At 40.8% G+C, this 16,401-nt stretch overlaps 1 protein-coding gene across 1 annotated transcript in view; it reads left to right on the top strand.

Annotated features, from left to right (window-relative positions):
- The window catches only part of stk10 (serine/threonine kinase 10), a 33,622-nt gene that overhangs the window by 10,363 nt on the left and 6,858 nt on the right, over positions 1–16,401 (top strand). The window contains exons 3-10 of the mRNA XM_060891172.1: positions 5,773–5,821; positions 6,458–6,607; positions 7,760–7,832; positions 9,380–9,574; positions 10,268–10,349; positions 12,067–12,204; positions 13,800–14,312; positions 15,721–15,851. Coding sequence (XP_060747155.1) covers positions 5,773–5,821; positions 6,458–6,607; positions 7,760–7,832; positions 9,380–9,574; positions 10,268–10,349; positions 12,067–12,204; positions 13,800–14,312; positions 15,721–15,851 — 1,331 coding nt within the window. The remainder of the gene's footprint in view (positions 1–5,772; positions 5,822–6,457; positions 6,608–7,759; positions 7,833–9,379; positions 9,575–10,267; positions 10,350–12,066; positions 12,205–13,799; positions 14,313–15,720; positions 15,852–16,401) is intronic.

The raw sequence follows: 16,401 nt of genomic DNA, 5'->3' as shown, positions 1-16,401 counted from the left end.
GTGTGTGAGTGTGTGAGTGAGTGTGTGAGTGTGTGAGTGTGTGAGTGTGTGAGTGTGTGAGTGTGTGAGTGTGTGAGTGTGTGTGAGTGTGTGAGTGTGTGTGTGAGAGAGAGTGAGTGAGTATCACGAACACTTTAATAAACTAATTTTTTTTCTTTATTTATTTAATAATTCAGATTATATAGATTTAAAACACAAGCTATAAATAATAATTAATTATTAAATAAATATAACTTTTATTTTTAAACTTTAAAAATCTAAAACTTATATTTATTTACTTATTTACTGAATGCAGTTTTATCGTAACGTTTAATGTTTTATTTTTAACCTAACTGCAATCTTACGTTAAAAATAAAACATTAAACATGACAAACGTTTTTAACGTAACGTTTAGTTTGATCAATCATATTGTTTTAATTTAATTAAAATGATAAATAATGTTGTGATGTATTTTTATTAGTGTTTTCAAATATAAACAAACACATCACGTACATTACAGAAACATTTTTTTAAATTTATTTCCAAAATATTTTTCCTTCTCCTGCTCTCACGCTCGTCTTTAGTGTACGACATTTTAAAGGTCATAAACGCGTCTCGGCTCGGCTGCGGTTTCTGTCCTTTCCCTCGCGGTGTTTATAGAGCGAACCGTGTTAAAGCGTTGCTGGAATTCCTGAGGAAATGAAAGAGGTAAATTTTTCTCACTGTGATGTCGGTCTCTCTGTGTGTTTGGACAAAGCGAAGGTTTAGTGCTCTCTGTAACTGTTCAGCTCATCAGACAATCAATACAAATATCTTGGCTTGTTTCAGTCTTGGGGGTCACGGTGTCTTAGTGGTTAGCACGTTCTCCTCACACCTCCAGGGTTGGGGGTTCGATTCCCGCCTCCACCTTGTGTGTGTGGAGGCGTGAATGTATTGCATGTTCTCCCCGTGCCTCGGGGGTTTCCTCTGGGTACTCCGGTTTCCTCCTCCGGTCCAAAGACATGCATGGTAGGTTGATTGGCATCTCTGGAAAATTGTCCGTAGTGTGTGTGTGTGTGTGTGTGTGTGTGTGTGTGCCCTGTGATGGGTTGGCACTCCGTCCAGGGTGTATCCTGCCTTGATGCCCGATGACGCCTGAGATAGGCACAGGCTCCCCGTGACCTGAGGTAGTTCGGATAAGTGGTAGAAGATGAATGAATGTTTCAGTCTTAACGAGCGCTGTAATGATGATGATGATGATGATGATGATGATGATGATGGTGATGTGGTATCAGGGAACGGCAAATAAACGGCGTTGGTATTGTTAGCATTATAGTGTAGTGTAGATAATTCTGTAAATAAATACAAAAACATTCTGTAATGTTTATCAGGTTTTGCGGGATTACATACTTTAAGAGCTGAATTGAAATCTAAAGGTGGATTTAGCTGTTTAGATGGATGGATTTTATTTTGTTACTCACGCAGATGAGTCACTTACATGCGTGTGAGTGCAAACACACACACACACACACACACACACACACACACACACACACACACACACACACGTGAGCAGGAAACAATTAAGTCCCAGGGTTTAAATGCGAGCTAATTAGAATAAAAAGAACATTATATTTATTTGTGCTCTGTACAGCAGAAATATTACATTTTCAATTACTAATAGTATCTTGACAACACTGTAGTGTAAAGCTTTCTGTTGTTATTCTTAAATATATTTATATATATATATATTAATTTTGTTGATTTTATATTGTGTAACTTTATCGAGGATTTGTGAGGTAAATATTTTAGATCTTATTTTTAGAGCCAGTTAAATGTATTTTCTGTGGACTTTGTTTTAGTTTTATGTTCTTTCCAGGTTGATAGTCTGATTGTGTTATTTATATATACAGGGAGTGCAGAATTATTAGGCAAATGAGTATTTTGACCACATCATCCTCTTTATGCATGTTGTCTTACTCCAAGCTGTATAGGCTCGAAAGCCTACAACCAATTAAGCATATTAGGTGATGTGCATCTCTGTAATGAGAAGGGGTGTGGTCTAATGACATCTACACCCTATATCAGGTGTGCATAATTATTAGGCAACTTCCTTTCCTTTGGCAAAATGGGTCAAAAGAAGGACTTGACAGGCTCCGAAAAGTCAAAAATAGTGAGATATCTTGCAGAGGGATGCAGCACTCTTAAAATTGCCAAGCTTCTGAAGCGTGATCATCGAACAATCAAGCGTTTCATTCAAAATAGTCAACAGGGTCGCAAGAAGCGTGTGGAAAAACCAAGGCGCAAAATAACTGCCCATGAACTGAGAAAAGTCAAGCGTGCAGCTGCCAAGATGCCACTTGCCACCAGTTTTGCCATATTTCAGAGCTGCAACATCACTGGAGTGCCCAAAAGCACAAGGTGTGCAATACTCAGAGACATGGCCAAGGTAAGAAAGGCTGAAAAACGACCACCACTGAACAAGACACACAAGCTGAAACGTCAAGACTGGGCCAAGAAATATCTGAAGACTGATTTTTCTAAGGTTTTATGGACTGATGAAATGAGAGTGAGTCTTGATGGGCCAGATGGATGGGCTCGTGGCTGGATCGGTAAAGGGCAGAGAGCTCCAGTCCGACTGAGACGCCAGCAAGGTGGAGGTGGAGTACTGGTTTGGGCTGGTATCATCAAAGATGAGCTTGTGGGGCCTTTTCGGGTTGAGGATGGGGTCAAGCTCAACTCCCAGTCCTACTGCCAGTTTCTGGAAGACACCTTCTTCAAGCAGTGGTACAGGAAGAAGTCTGCATCCTTCAAGAAAAACATGATTTTCATGCAGGACAATGCTCCATCACACGCGTCCAAGTACTCCACAGCCTGGCTGGCAAGAAAGGGTCTAAAAGAAGAAAAACTAATGACATGGCCTCCTTGTTCACCTGATCTGAACCCCATAGAGAACCTGTGGTCCATCATCAAATGTGAGATTTACAAGGAGGGAAAACAGTACACCTCTCTGAAGAGTGTCTGGGAGGCTGTGGTTGCTGCTGCACGCAATGTTGACGGTGAACAGATCAAAACACTGACAGAATCCATGGATGGCAGGCTTTTGAGTGTCCTTGCAAAGAAAGGTGGCTATATTGGTCACTGATTTGTTTTTGTTTTGTTTTTGAATGTCAGAAATGTATATTAGTGAATGTTGAGATGTAATATTGGTTTCACTGGTGAAAATAAATAATTGAAATGGGTATATATTTGTTTTTTGTTAAGTTGCCTAATAATTATGCACAGTAATAGTCACCTGCACACACAGATATCCTCCTAAAATAGCTAAAACTACAAACAAACTAAAAACTACTTCCAAAAATATTCAGCTTTGCTATTAATGAGTTTTTTGGGTTCATTGAGAACATGGTTGTTGTTCAATAATAAAATTAATCCTCAAAAATACAACTTCCCTAATAATTCTGCACTCCCTGTATATATATATACACACACACACACACACACACACACACACACACACACACACACACACTCCAAGCCCTTAAACACTTGGTTGCTGAAACAATTCTGTGCTTTGACATAAAAATCCTGTGTGTTTGGGCGTGAATGCGGCACTCGGCCAAAAAATAATGAAAACACACACGATCGGTTGAGATGTTGTAAAGGAATCTTTTGCTAACCTTACTGACTGTCTATTTCCACTCGTGTAGATTTTACATCCCTTATACCTCTTTTCTTAAAAGTGATTTAGCCACAACAACAAATTGAAAAACACAACAACATTTTGTTTTTAGTGATTATTGTAAAAATAGGACCATAAACCCATAAGTCATGTTCTGTGAGCCAGAACCAGTGCATCGAGCGATTCAAGCTCCGGTTCATCAGCTGTGTTCTGTGCACAAGTAAATTTAGTTTAAGTGTGAAGACTAATTGATTCATGATTCGATGCGTAGGTTTGATATGTACACGGCTATGTGGTTATGTGGACTCATGAAGCCGTAGCAGTAAAGTAAAAATATCACCGGCTGCTGAGTGGCGACAGTGACGGCAAGTTTGCATCCTGACAGCAGGTCCATGAACCTGTGATGCTCTCTGCCTTCTGTCACGTGTGTCTGAGCACTCGTGTATGTGGAAGAGGGCTGATTCCCTATTGTACCCCACTGATGAACATCAACGGTGCGAGTGTGTGTTTTTCTTCTGTGAGTAGTTTGCGTGTTGAATTCAGTTTTGGCTCTTACTCTGGTGTGCTAGAAACTAACTCGCCAAATTGTCTGGTCTCTTCTTTCCTGTCCAACCAGTTTTTGTTTTGCTTGAAGAATGTAACATCTTTCTCTCTCTCTCTCTCTCTCTCTCTCTCTCTCTCTCTGTGTGTGTGTGTGTGTACCGGTTGTACTGCCTTCCTCACTGTGACCTCAGTTTAGTGGCATTTATGTCATCCAGAATATTACATGAATCTGAGCAGGAAAGAAAACCAGTGAAGCGATTGGGGGGGAGGGGGAGGAGGGAGATAAGAAACACTATTAAATGCCAGCTTGTTGTTTTTAAGCCTGGTGTATAGAGAGAAAAAGGTAAACAGCAAATTAATTTTAAATGCACTAAATTAAGTTGATTTTGCAAATATTAAAATGATAAAAGTATAATATGAGAAATTTGAAAAGGTAAACTGAAGTGAAATGTCACATGTGGCACTCTGCAGAAGTGTGTAGTAACGTGTAGAAGTGTGTAGTAACGTGTAGAAGTGTGTAGTAACGTGTAGAAGTGTGTAGTAACGTGTAGAAGTGTGTAGTAACGTGTAGAAGTGTGTAGTAACGTGTAGAAGTGTGTAGTAACGTGTAGAAGTGTGTAGTAACGTGTAGAAGTGTGTAGTAACGTGTAGAAGTGTGTAGTAACGTGTAGAAGTGTGTAGTAACGTGTAGAAGTGTGTGCTAAATGTGCATTTTCCTGTCGTGAGTTTGGTGTGATAGGATTTTAAGACGTCACCCTGCAGCGACTCAGTGGCCTTTATCTGAATGGAGTGATGAAGGAAGAGAAGAATGAGAGTTTGTTCTCTTCCTCCGAGTCGTCGGAAAGCTAAATGGCCTTTATTCATACTGACGTTAAAAATTCCACCTCCGCTCCGAACAATCTGAAGTATTCAGTTTGAAACTCTCAGATTCCGATAATCTAATGTTTAGTAGTTTGTGCTGTTTATAAGTTACCATATTGATAATAAAATCGCTCTGTGGGTCACAGTTCTGTATATAAGGTACACACACACACACACACACACACACACACACACACACACACACACTGCTGCATATAAGGTCAATATTAAGATGTGTTGGAAACTAGAGAGAGACACACATTGGTGTCAGCAAGAGTCAAGGAAGTCGAGTCATGACCCACGGCTCAGAAATGTCTCTTCAAAATAAAAGTCCCCTTAAGACTCCTTTAGAATCATTAATGTTCTCTTTGAGTTCTGGATTGTGATTGATAAGAAGGTGTTGATTAATTTTCTACTACAGCGGCCCTGACAGTAGTGCAGGTCTCTGGTGACACAGTGATTCTTTATAGCTGCTATGATGCAACTGAGAACTTGGTTCATAAAGCAAATGTAATGAAAAAATATCTCACAAATATGTAATTGAGGGCAAATAGGTGAGGCATTAAAAATGGGTGTGGAATGAAAGTCATTTCATAAGTGTTGCATTACTGATCTCTGTCTCTCTCTCTGTCTGTCTGTCTCTCTCTCTCTGTCTGTCTGTCTCTCTCTCTCTGTCTGTCTGTCTCTCTCTCTCTCTCTCTCTCTCTCTCTCTCTCTCACACACACAGATTATGATCGAGTTTTGCCCTGGTGGAGCTGTAGATGCCATCATGCTAGGTAATCACAACTGTATTCTTTTATTATCTTTTTATGAACAGTAAATTTACACTCTTTTGTAACATGGTTCAGGAAAATAGAAGATAATTAAGAGCATTACTGTAATTTAACATGAACTTTTAAAGAGTTTGATATTTTATCCGTCGTCGTTGATCTTTATAAATGTCGTTATCTTCATCCTCCAACACAGACGTTTTCAGCAGAGCAGATCCACCTGTAGATGGAGCGATGGAGCGTTTATTAAAATATATTTTTATGTTGAACTAAACACTTTTTGTTTTTCTGTAATTTTGGCTTGCTAAAGCCTTTAAATAAACATCATGGCTGTCAAAACATGCTGTGCAAATACAGCCTTCATCTGACTCCGTCCTGTACATCGGCCACGGCTGGAAACTTGAATAGCAGCTTTTGAGGAATTTTTCTGGCTCCGTTTACAGGAATATTCACTTTATTTATACAGGCTTTCATTCATGATCAGTAGATTTAGTGTGTAGTGTCTCTTCATCACCCAGGACTAAGGAGTTATTCATGCTCTTATTTCCTGTATTTAATTTTATGTCCTCATATGTTTACTCTCAGGCAGACTTCTTGTGATTTGTACAGTAAATTGCCGTTTTCTTTTTTTTTTTGTCTCAGAGTTGGAGCGAGGTTTGACCGAGAAGCAGATTCAGGTGGTCTGTAAGCAGATGCTTGAGGCTCTGGTTTACCTGCATAGTATGAAAATCATCCACCGAGACCTGAAGGCAGGAAACATCCTGCTCATGCTGGATGGAGACATCAAACTCGGTCTGTATATTACTATTTCTGTTGGTGATAATAATAATAATAATAATAATAATATCATTATTATCAAAGATGCTATTACAGGTTTATATCGTACACATTTTATATGTAGCAGATGCTCCACTGATGATTAAATTATAAACAATTTATTTAAGATTTATGGAAGGAGCCTCCAATCTTGAGGACAGAAAAGTTCACACTTATTATTATTTTTTTTTTTTAGACCTTATTGACTTTTTTTGAACTGAACTTGCTCTGTGTGGATGAGTAACAATACAGACGTGTCAAGCTGTTCCATGATAATATTCAGCACACAGTGTAGCTCGACCGTAAGCTCGACAACACCGATATAATTTTCATCACTGTTCTTGCTTCAGGGTTGAATTTCAGCCTAAAGACAAAACCGTGTTCACTGATACGGTTTGAGACGCAGCCGTAACGGGCCGAAGTGATACGCTCACGTTAATGGCTTTTTAAAATGTCAGGCCAAGAGCAGTAGAACAAAACAAGTTCTGTTTCCACAATCACAAACTCGAACAGTGCAACGAGCTTAAAGCCACACACTCCTGCTACAAACAACACTGCGCTATGATTTCATCATGTATATTGAATAAATTTAGCAACTCACCTTCATTTTTTTTAGAATGAAATATTTAAGATAAATTGATAAACTTGAGGGGTCACGGTGGTTTAGTGGTTAGCACGTTGGCCTCACACCTCCAGGGTCAGGGTTCGATTCCCACCTCCGCCTTGTGTGTGTGGAGTTTGCATGTTCTCCCCGTGTGAGAACTAATTGTCCGTAGTGTGTGATTGCGTGAGTGAATGAGAGTGTGTGTGTGTGTGTGTGCCCTGTGATGGGTTGGCACTCCGTCCAGGGTGTATCCTGTCTTGATGCCCGATGACGCCTGAGATGGGCACAGGCTCCCCGTGACCCGAGGTAGTTCGGATAAGCGGTAGAAGATGAATGAATGAATGAATGAATGAATGAATGAATGAATGATAAACTTGAATAAATCGCAGGTAATTTTGCTTGTCATACAGTGTTATTCCCATCATTCGGGTTAAGATTATGTGATCTATTTTTATGGGATATTTCTGTCTCATGCCTCGATCTCAAACTTTATTCTATTTATACTTTTTAAACCCCTCCCCCAGCTGATTTTGGCGTGTCGGCGAAAAACACCAAAACTCTGCAAAGGAGAGACTCTTTCATCGGGACACCGTACTGGTGAGTGCCGTTATAGTGTGTTACACCGTATCTGTGTTTACGATGCGTCTCACAGCGACACTGACCTCGGCTTTTCTTTTTAAACCGCTGCTGCTTGTTGACCTTCCTGTTTCACGTGTTGCTCGTCGTGTTGTCTGATAACGTTTGCACTTCCAACTCGATGTCCTTTCACACGAACTCTTGTACGCTTCAGCAAAAAAAAAAGTCACAGGACTAAAAGCCTCCCTGATGTATTAAACATTTAAATCTAAACTTATAAAAATAAAACACAAACATGTGCCCCAGGTATATCGTTTCACTTTGAAGGAACGTTTCAGTTTAAACACTGATTGACAGATGTTGTGCAATCTGATCTCTGATTCCTGGAAAAAAGCAGCTGTGTACCTTTGGTCCAGCGGAGAAAGAAAAAATAACAGAAGAGGAGAGAGAAATCAGTATAGATTATTATATGATGGGTGTTAAAAAAAAAAAAGTGTCTGATCATGGTGATTAGACTAAATTGCTTGAAACACTTTAGTCTATTTAAGACGTCTAGCTGGAAAACTAATTAATATGCAATATGCAATACTCAGATATTTAATTTTTTTTTACTTTTTATAATCTAGTTGCCAAGTGACTGTTCTATCTTCTAGAGGTGAGCAATATGGTAAAAATACTATATTGTGATAGACCAGGACATGACCATGATACACAGTATGTATCTACAGCACTGAACCACTGGTCCCACCATCTCTCAGGGTAAGAGGGAAGTTTACTACAAGACTCTGTTCTGTTCTGCCCCGAGGTGGTGGAATAAACTTCCCCTAAAGGTCCGAACAGCTGAGTCACTGGTTATTTTCAAACGAAGGTTATAGACCTACTTCTTCATGAAATACTTGAACTAGCGCTTTCTCCCCTGTTTTGTGTGTGTGTGTGTGTGTGTGTGTGTGTGTGTGTGTGTGTGTGTGTGTGTGTGTGTGTGTGTGTGTGTGTGTGTGTGTGTGTGTGTGTGTGTGTGTGTGTGTGTGTGTGTGTGTGTGTGTGTGTGTGTGTGTGTGTGTGTGTGTGTGTGTGTGTGTGTGTGTGTGTGTGTGTGTGTGTGTGTGTGTGTGTGTGAAACCTTTGAACAGTGTTTTAGACTCATGGTATCTTAAGTCTCTAGCCTAGTGACCCAGAGTTAATGTCTTCAGTGATCTTTAAATGCAGAGATTTAAAAGCACTTTTGTACGTCGCTCTGGATAAGAGAGTGAATGTATGATTACACAATATACTGACTAGCCTGCTATAGTTTCGTCTAGTTAGCAAACGTCTACTGTTAATATTAGTCTAGAGCTAATTAACTAAAAATAATTCTAAACATTTGTGCTTGTATTTAAACTAAGCAGCTAAAGAATAAAGGACAATTACATATTCATAATCTTTTTCTTTTTCTACCTCTTTTTTCTCTTCCTTGTCTCTGTTCTGTGCTTTTGTCTTCTACGTCTTTTTGTTTCTCTTCTTCTTCTGTTGATATTTTTAGTATTATCGGCCCATGCTGTGTATTAAACATCAACCCTGTGTCTGTTCAGGATGGCTCCTGAGGTGGTGATGTGTGAGACCGCGAAGGACGCGCCGTACGATTACAAAGCGGACATCTGGTCGTTGGGAATAACGCTGATCGAGCTGGCTCAGATCGAACCTCCGCACCATGAACTCAACCCCATGAGAGTGTTGCTGAAAATCGCCAAGTCTGATCCTCCTACGCTGGATCAGCCGTCCAAATGGTGAGACACCCAGAAACACAGAGGTCACACGTGCAGTCGGAGGAGCTGAATAACACAACTGGTTTGTTATGTAGTTAGCATTAGCTAACCATCATGACATCACAACTCCGCTTTATAACTTGGTTTTCATGCATTTAATACTAAAAGACTATTTGGGATTTGTCTATAAAATAACACACACACACACACATGTACACATTGTGGCACTGGATCTATTCTTTAGTTTTAAAGCTTTAGCTTAAAAGGAGAAACAGACGGAAAGGTTTTATGCGAGAAAGAGCAAATCTCACAAGCAGCATAATGCACAAACATCTGCATCCTTCTCTCTCTCTCTCTCTGTGTGTCTGTGTGTGTCTGTGTGTGTCTGTGTGTGTCTGTGTGTGTCTGTGTGTGTCTGTGTGTGTCTGTGTGTGTCTGTGTGTGTGTGTCTGTCTGTCTGTCTGTCTGTGTCTGTCTGTGTCTGTCTGTGTCTGTGTGTGTCTGTGTGTGTGTGTCTGTCTGTGTGTGTGTGTCTGTCTGTCTGTCTGTGTCTGTCTGTCTGTGTCTGTCTGTCTGTGTCTGTCTGTCTGTGTGTGTCTGTCTGTGTGTGTGTGTCTGTCTGTGTCTTTGTGTCTGTGCGTGCGTGTGTCTGTGCGTGCGTGTGTCTGTGCGTGCGTGTGTGTGTGTGTCTGTGCGTGCGTGTGTGTGTCTTAGGTCAGACAACTTTAAGGATTTCCTGAAGCGAGCACTGGATAAGAATCCCGAGTCACGTCCACAGGCCTCTCAGCTCCTCGAGGTGAGTGTGTGTTGTGTTACTCCCTTTATACTGAGGTGCTATTACACACACCCATACAGCAGTGTACGAGTGTGTAAGAAGGTAGTGAATGAGTTCAATATGCTTAAGTCCCAGACACCAGTTTGGGTTCAGTTACAGTGGGCATCATCACTTCCTGTTTAGGTTCGGATCATGGAAGGAATGACGGTAATTTGCATATTTTGGCTCTGAGGAGGAGGGAAAGATGAAAGGAAACACTTAGACTGGATTTTTCTCGTTTTTATATCAGAAATCTTTCACCGTTTTTTTTTTTTTTTTTTTTTTTCTCCACTTTTTGATTTGTTTTGTTCATATTACAAGCATAAAGTGAGTGAGGTGGAGTAAAGAGGTACAGTTACTGTTAACACCACAGTGTTTATCATACACAAGAGATGAGTGTATGTACTGTCTGAAACAGACAGTGTGTGTGTGTGTGTGTGTGTGTAAAGGTAGAGCGTTAACAGGACTGTGTGGGGTAGGATAACAGATGGTAAGTGTGTGTGTGTGTGTGTGTGTGTGTGTGTGTGTGTAAACGTGAAGGTATTGTGTCAGACTTTTGTCGTCACCGTGTTCCACATGTTAACACATGAGATCCGGTGGCTTGTTGCTTCAGTCAGTAATAAACAAAGCTGAGAGCAGAATATTATAACAAACAGTTTATTGCCAGTTTATTAACCTTTATTACTTGTTAGCTACATTAGCTTCAGATGGAGAACTGAAGAAGAGCTCCTTTCATGCCAGAGAAGAGATAAATACATCTTAATTTGGAAGCCAAGAAGCAGTGGCTTAGATTGAGGTTTCAGAAAGCAGTAGAAGGCTAACAGGAAGTGATCATGCGGTTTCCTCTCAACATGTAAACAGCAGCCATTAAACCGGTGACAAATGATTCCTATTAGAAGATAAATTTGCAGTTCTGAAAACTAAAGTTAAAGAAATCAACAAAATGAAATAACTCTAATCGTTTGCCTGATGGAGACTTGGATCCCTGATGATCTTATATTCCTGGGTACCTTTATTCAGGGTTCCTGTGGGTCTCATTATGTTCCTCTCTCGCTCGTACATGAGCTTCACCTTCGCCAGCTGGACTCATTCAATTAGCCCGCGTGCAGAAGGGATGAATAATGAATGCACATTATTTTCCCTCTCTCCGCTACACTTCTGCTTTCACAGCTTTTTGTGTGTGTGTGTGTGTGTTTGTGTGAGTTCCTCTCCATCCTACCTGTGTACCAACTGAGCCTTGTTGTTGTTGTTGTTGTTGTTTTTTTCTTCTATTTTTTTTATCACACCTTGAGTTAAATCTGCTGACCCGAGGCAATCTCTGACAGCGTGTTATGGACAATTGTGTGTTTTGACTTTATTAAACCTTTTATAAATTCTTAGAGGATCTGCTCACATGCTGTCACCAGTGTTTGTTCACTGCTAATGATCACAATAATGTTTTCTGCTCAACACACACACACACACACACACACACACACACACACACACACACACACAGACACAGTAGTGCTATTTGACTAGAAGTTTCTTTCTAGACTACACGTGAGAGTGATTTGGAATTTCAGCTGGACGGTAGATCAGCATTTGGGATGAGGCCACGTGTGTAGGCTGTGGTTTGGGACATTGACTATGTTCCTGTTATAAACCCTGTCCCCTTTGTGTCCCCTTTGTGTCCTCTTTGCCTCTTTGTGTCTCTCAGCATCCCTTTGTGAGCTCGGTGAACACAAATCGGCCCCTAATGGAGCTGGTGGCTGAGGCTAAAGCTGAAGTGATGGACGAGCTAGAAGAGGACAGCAATGAGGAAGGGGACGAGGACGAGAATCACGAAATCACAGCTGTAAGTGTTTTTCTTTTTCTGTTGCTACACACACACACACACACACACACACACACACACACACACACATACAGGTCTTTGTTCCAAATGAAGTTACAGGAGCCAAAATAAATAAAACATCTGGATGGAATCAGGCTCAACAGCTGATATTCAGTGGTCTACATTCCAGATGTACTTTAATTCCAGGGTTTGCTGCATCAGCTGGGACAAAGCTTTAAACCTGTACGTAGGAACTTCATGTCTTAACGGCTGGAAGATCTAATGAGATGTCTCATACCTACAGGACTCATGGTTTCTGATTACAATTTCTTTATAGGATGCTGACTGGGGAAGTGCTGAATTAGAAATTAGGTTAAAGTCAGATTAGGATTTGTTTTCTACTTGTTATATCGACAAGAGCAGTGGGGAAATTTAAAGAAGTGTGTAAAATAAATTAGGAAAAAATGCTCTGTCTCTCTCTTTGTCTCCTTCTCCCTGTCTCTCTCTGTCTCTGTCTCTCTCTGTGTCTCTCTTTGTCTCTCTCTGTGTCTCTCTTTGTCTCTTTCTCTCTCTCTGTCTCTTTATCTCTGTCTTTCTCTCACTCTGTCTGTCTCTCTCTGTCTCTCTCTCTCTCTCTCTGTCTCTTTATCTCTGTCTCTTTATCTCTGTCTCTTTATCTCTGTCTCTCTGTCTCTCTCTCTGTCTCTCTCTCTCTCTCTCTCTCTCTGTCTCTCTGTCTCTCTCTATCTGTCTGTCTCTCTCTCTCTCTCTCTCTCTCTCTCTCTCTCTCTTGCTCTCTGTCTCTGTCTCTCTCTCTCTCTCTCTTGCTCTCTCTCTCTCTCCCTCTCTCTCTCTCTCTCTCTCTCTCTCTCTCTCTCTCTCTCTCTCTCTCTCTCTCTCTCTCTCTCTCTCTCTCTCTCTCTCTCTCTCTGTCTTTCTCTCTTGCGCTCTCTCTCTCTCTCTCTCTCTCTCTCTCTCTCTCTCTCTCTCTCTCTCTCTCTCTCTCCGTCTCTCTCTCTCATTGTGTAACACTTCCTGTAACCTATTCTGGCTGACTTAGTACTCACTGTCCCACCCAACTTGGCGTCTCTTTATAAAGCTCTATTTTAAATCTCCCTGACATTTCATTCTGCTATAACCTTGACTTACACACAAAATAACACAATGGCAACACTTTTTTTTTTCTCTCACTTGTTTCTAATAAAAAGTGTAATGATTAATTTGGCTTATTAAATGTCCTTAAAGTCGTTTAAACAGCTGTTTATGGTCAGATTAAAACAAGGGGTTCGAAAAATCAGGAAGAAAATGAAGTGTATGTAGGAATAAAAATCTAGACTTTAAATTGGATGCTTTTGCTGCAAGAGGTCTGAAGTTTTGGAAATTTTAAGCTCTTAAAAAATAAAGGCCATTTTTGAATTTTATTTTTATTGAAAAATGACAAGGAATGTGAATTAATTTATGATGGAAAGTTGATAGTTTGTCAAATAAAAAAATTAAAGCTTGAGTGTTTTTTTTTTGTTTTTTTTTTACTACATTAGATGTATTAAAAACCCTTTTTAAAACTTGTCCGCTCCACTTCTAGATTTAACCCAAGTTAAATTTATTTATTCCTGCAGCCTCCAGGAAAAGATCCTTCAGAGACGAGTCAGACCAGTTTAGAAGGTGACCACACGCCTCTCCCTGAGAGTCCCGTCGACTCAGAGCCCCTGAAACTGGAGAAAAAGCATTCAGATGAGGATCGAGACAAACCTTCCAGCTCTGATTCTGGGATTGAGGACGGTAAAAGCACGCCGACGTCCGAGGAAGAAGGAAAAGGGGTGGAGTCTCTGGAATATGAGTGTGAGTTGCCAGCTTCACCGCCCCCTGTCCTCAAAACACCACAGCTGGAAGACCAAGAGGGGCAAGAGGGCAAAGCTGAGAATGAGCACGTAACACCAGATCTCCCCCTGGTGGTGCGGAGTGAAAGCGTGTGTGAAAAGCGACCACAGGCGGCGGAACAGGAACCAGACGTTCTGCCTCATGCTAATGGGGAACAGAACAAATGCCGCTCAGGGAGTCAGGCGTCAGAGAGTCTCGACATCAGCCTGTGCTCCATGGGGCATAGAGATAGTGGCTCTGGCAGTGCACAGGTAAGTGTCTGTGGTGTGTCTGTGGTGTGTCTGTGGTGTGTCTGTGGTGTGTCTGTGGTGTGTCTGTGGTGTGTCTGTGGTGTGTCTGTGGTGTGTCTGTGTGTGTGTCTGTGTGTGTGTGTGTGTGGGGTTTAATGTATTAATAAAAATCTGCTATAGACAGTTGCTTTATTCTATCTTTTGAAATTAATACGACTAAAAAAAGAATTTACAGTGAAACTGCACAGAATTATAAACTCCTCAGTCCCGGGGTTCTGACACTGGAGACTCCTTCCATACATGTTCAACAGCCATCCGCTTACTATTTGCAGTGTCCATCGTACCTGCGAATGAAGTGGCGTTACTATGGAAACAATAATGGTTTCCAGGGAGCAAGTTAATATAAACCTGTGAATTATAGCTGCAATAATATCAGAATATTATTACAAACTTATGAAACTTATAAAAAATTATTACAAACTTATGAAATTTTTATATCATACAAACTGCAATTGTAGGAAACCTCATGCAACAGATCAGGAAGTGTTCTCTCTCTCTCTCTGTCTCGCTGTGTCTCTGTGTGTGTGTCTCTGTCTCTCTCTCTCTCTCTCTCTGTCTCGCTGTGTCTCTGTGTGTGTGTCTCTGTCTCTCTCTCTCTCTCTCTCTCTCTCTCTCTCTCTCTCTCTCTCGTTGTCACTTCAGTGCTGGAAGCTACAAGACTGTAGAAGCAGCTGAATAAACACACAACATGCCGCTGTTTAAATAAGTCCACTGTAAGCAAACTGAGAGACAGACAGACAAACTGATGGCCGTAGAGAAACAGTCAGGCAAACAAACACAAGAGGGACAAAGAAAGAGAATATGGATTCTTTTGTCCAATTGTATGGACAGTTATGCTAGTAAAGAGAGAGTGAAAAAGATAGTGTGTGTTTGTGAGTAAACAGTTTGTGGAGACTGTTTCAAACAACTGATTTCATATCTATACACTCAGTGAAAAGAATGAAAGGCAATAATAGAGTAGAACAAAGGGTGTGTGTGTGTGTGTGTGTGTGTGTATACAATGCTACTGATGCACTTAGTACAGAAGAATACTCTGGAAAGTACTCCAGGAACACACACACACACCAACAATGAACACACATTGTAGGCAGAGTTTAAAACAGAGAAAGGCATTTGGGAGAAATGGATTGGAAAACAAGCAAAAGGATAGAGGGAGGGAGAGAAAAACAGACCGAGATACAGACAGTAAAACTTAATGAGAGAGTGAAATGTGTGTGTGTGTGTGCGCGTGCGCGTGTGTGTGTGTGTGCACAATGCTGTCCAAACAGTATATCAACACTGTAACACTAATAAAAGGCGGCCTTTTATGTAACACCGCTTCTATATTACATGAAAAACAGCTTCAGTCTTTCCTTCTGTTTTTACGCAGGATGCTCGACTTTTCCGACGCACTCTGAAGCGCACCCGTAAGTTTGTAGTGGAAGGTGTGCAGGTGAGCGTCACCACGTCCAAGATCATTGGTGAAGATGAGAAGAAGGATGAGGAGATGCGATTCCTCAGGTACACACACACACACACACACACACACACACACACACACACATAATACAGAGTAAGTATATTATATTGTTTATTACATGTATTATAAAGCAGATGTGAAGTTCCCACACACCCCGTTACAGATCTATCTTTGTGTTCAACAATCAGAGTTGTTTCTTCTCTCTTCTTTCATTCTCTCCATTTTATTTCCCTTCCATTTTCCCTCGTCCTCTTCATCTATTCTTTTCTCTTGCCTGACTCAGAACTCTGAGTAAATCTATTTTTGGTGTCCTGTTTGACTTCACGTCCTTTCAGTGAGACACATTAATGCACAGGGGAGTGTGTGTGTGTGTGTGTGTGTGTGTGTGTGTGTGTTGGGGGGGTATAAACAAACGGAACCTAATGGAATGAAACACACTGGGGTTGAAATGCATTACAGTCTGCACACTGTTTAATATCTCTTTATGTCATAGATATAACCTGTTATAACCTGTTAGACTCTAACACACTTTTATACACCAGCGTGTTAAAGCTCTCTCACGTGCAATCAAAACAAATGTCCATCTGTTTG

This window comes from Tachysurus vachellii, chromosome 17, assembly GCF_030014155.1.
Source record: "Tachysurus vachellii isolate PV-2020 chromosome 17, HZAU_Pvac_v1, whole genome shotgun sequence".
Lineage (NCBI taxonomy): Eukaryota > Metazoa > Chordata > Actinopteri > Siluriformes > Bagridae > Tachysurus > Tachysurus vachellii.
The sequence above is the reverse complement of the archived record's forward strand: the minus strand, read 5'-3'. Positions and strand labels throughout refer to the sequence as shown.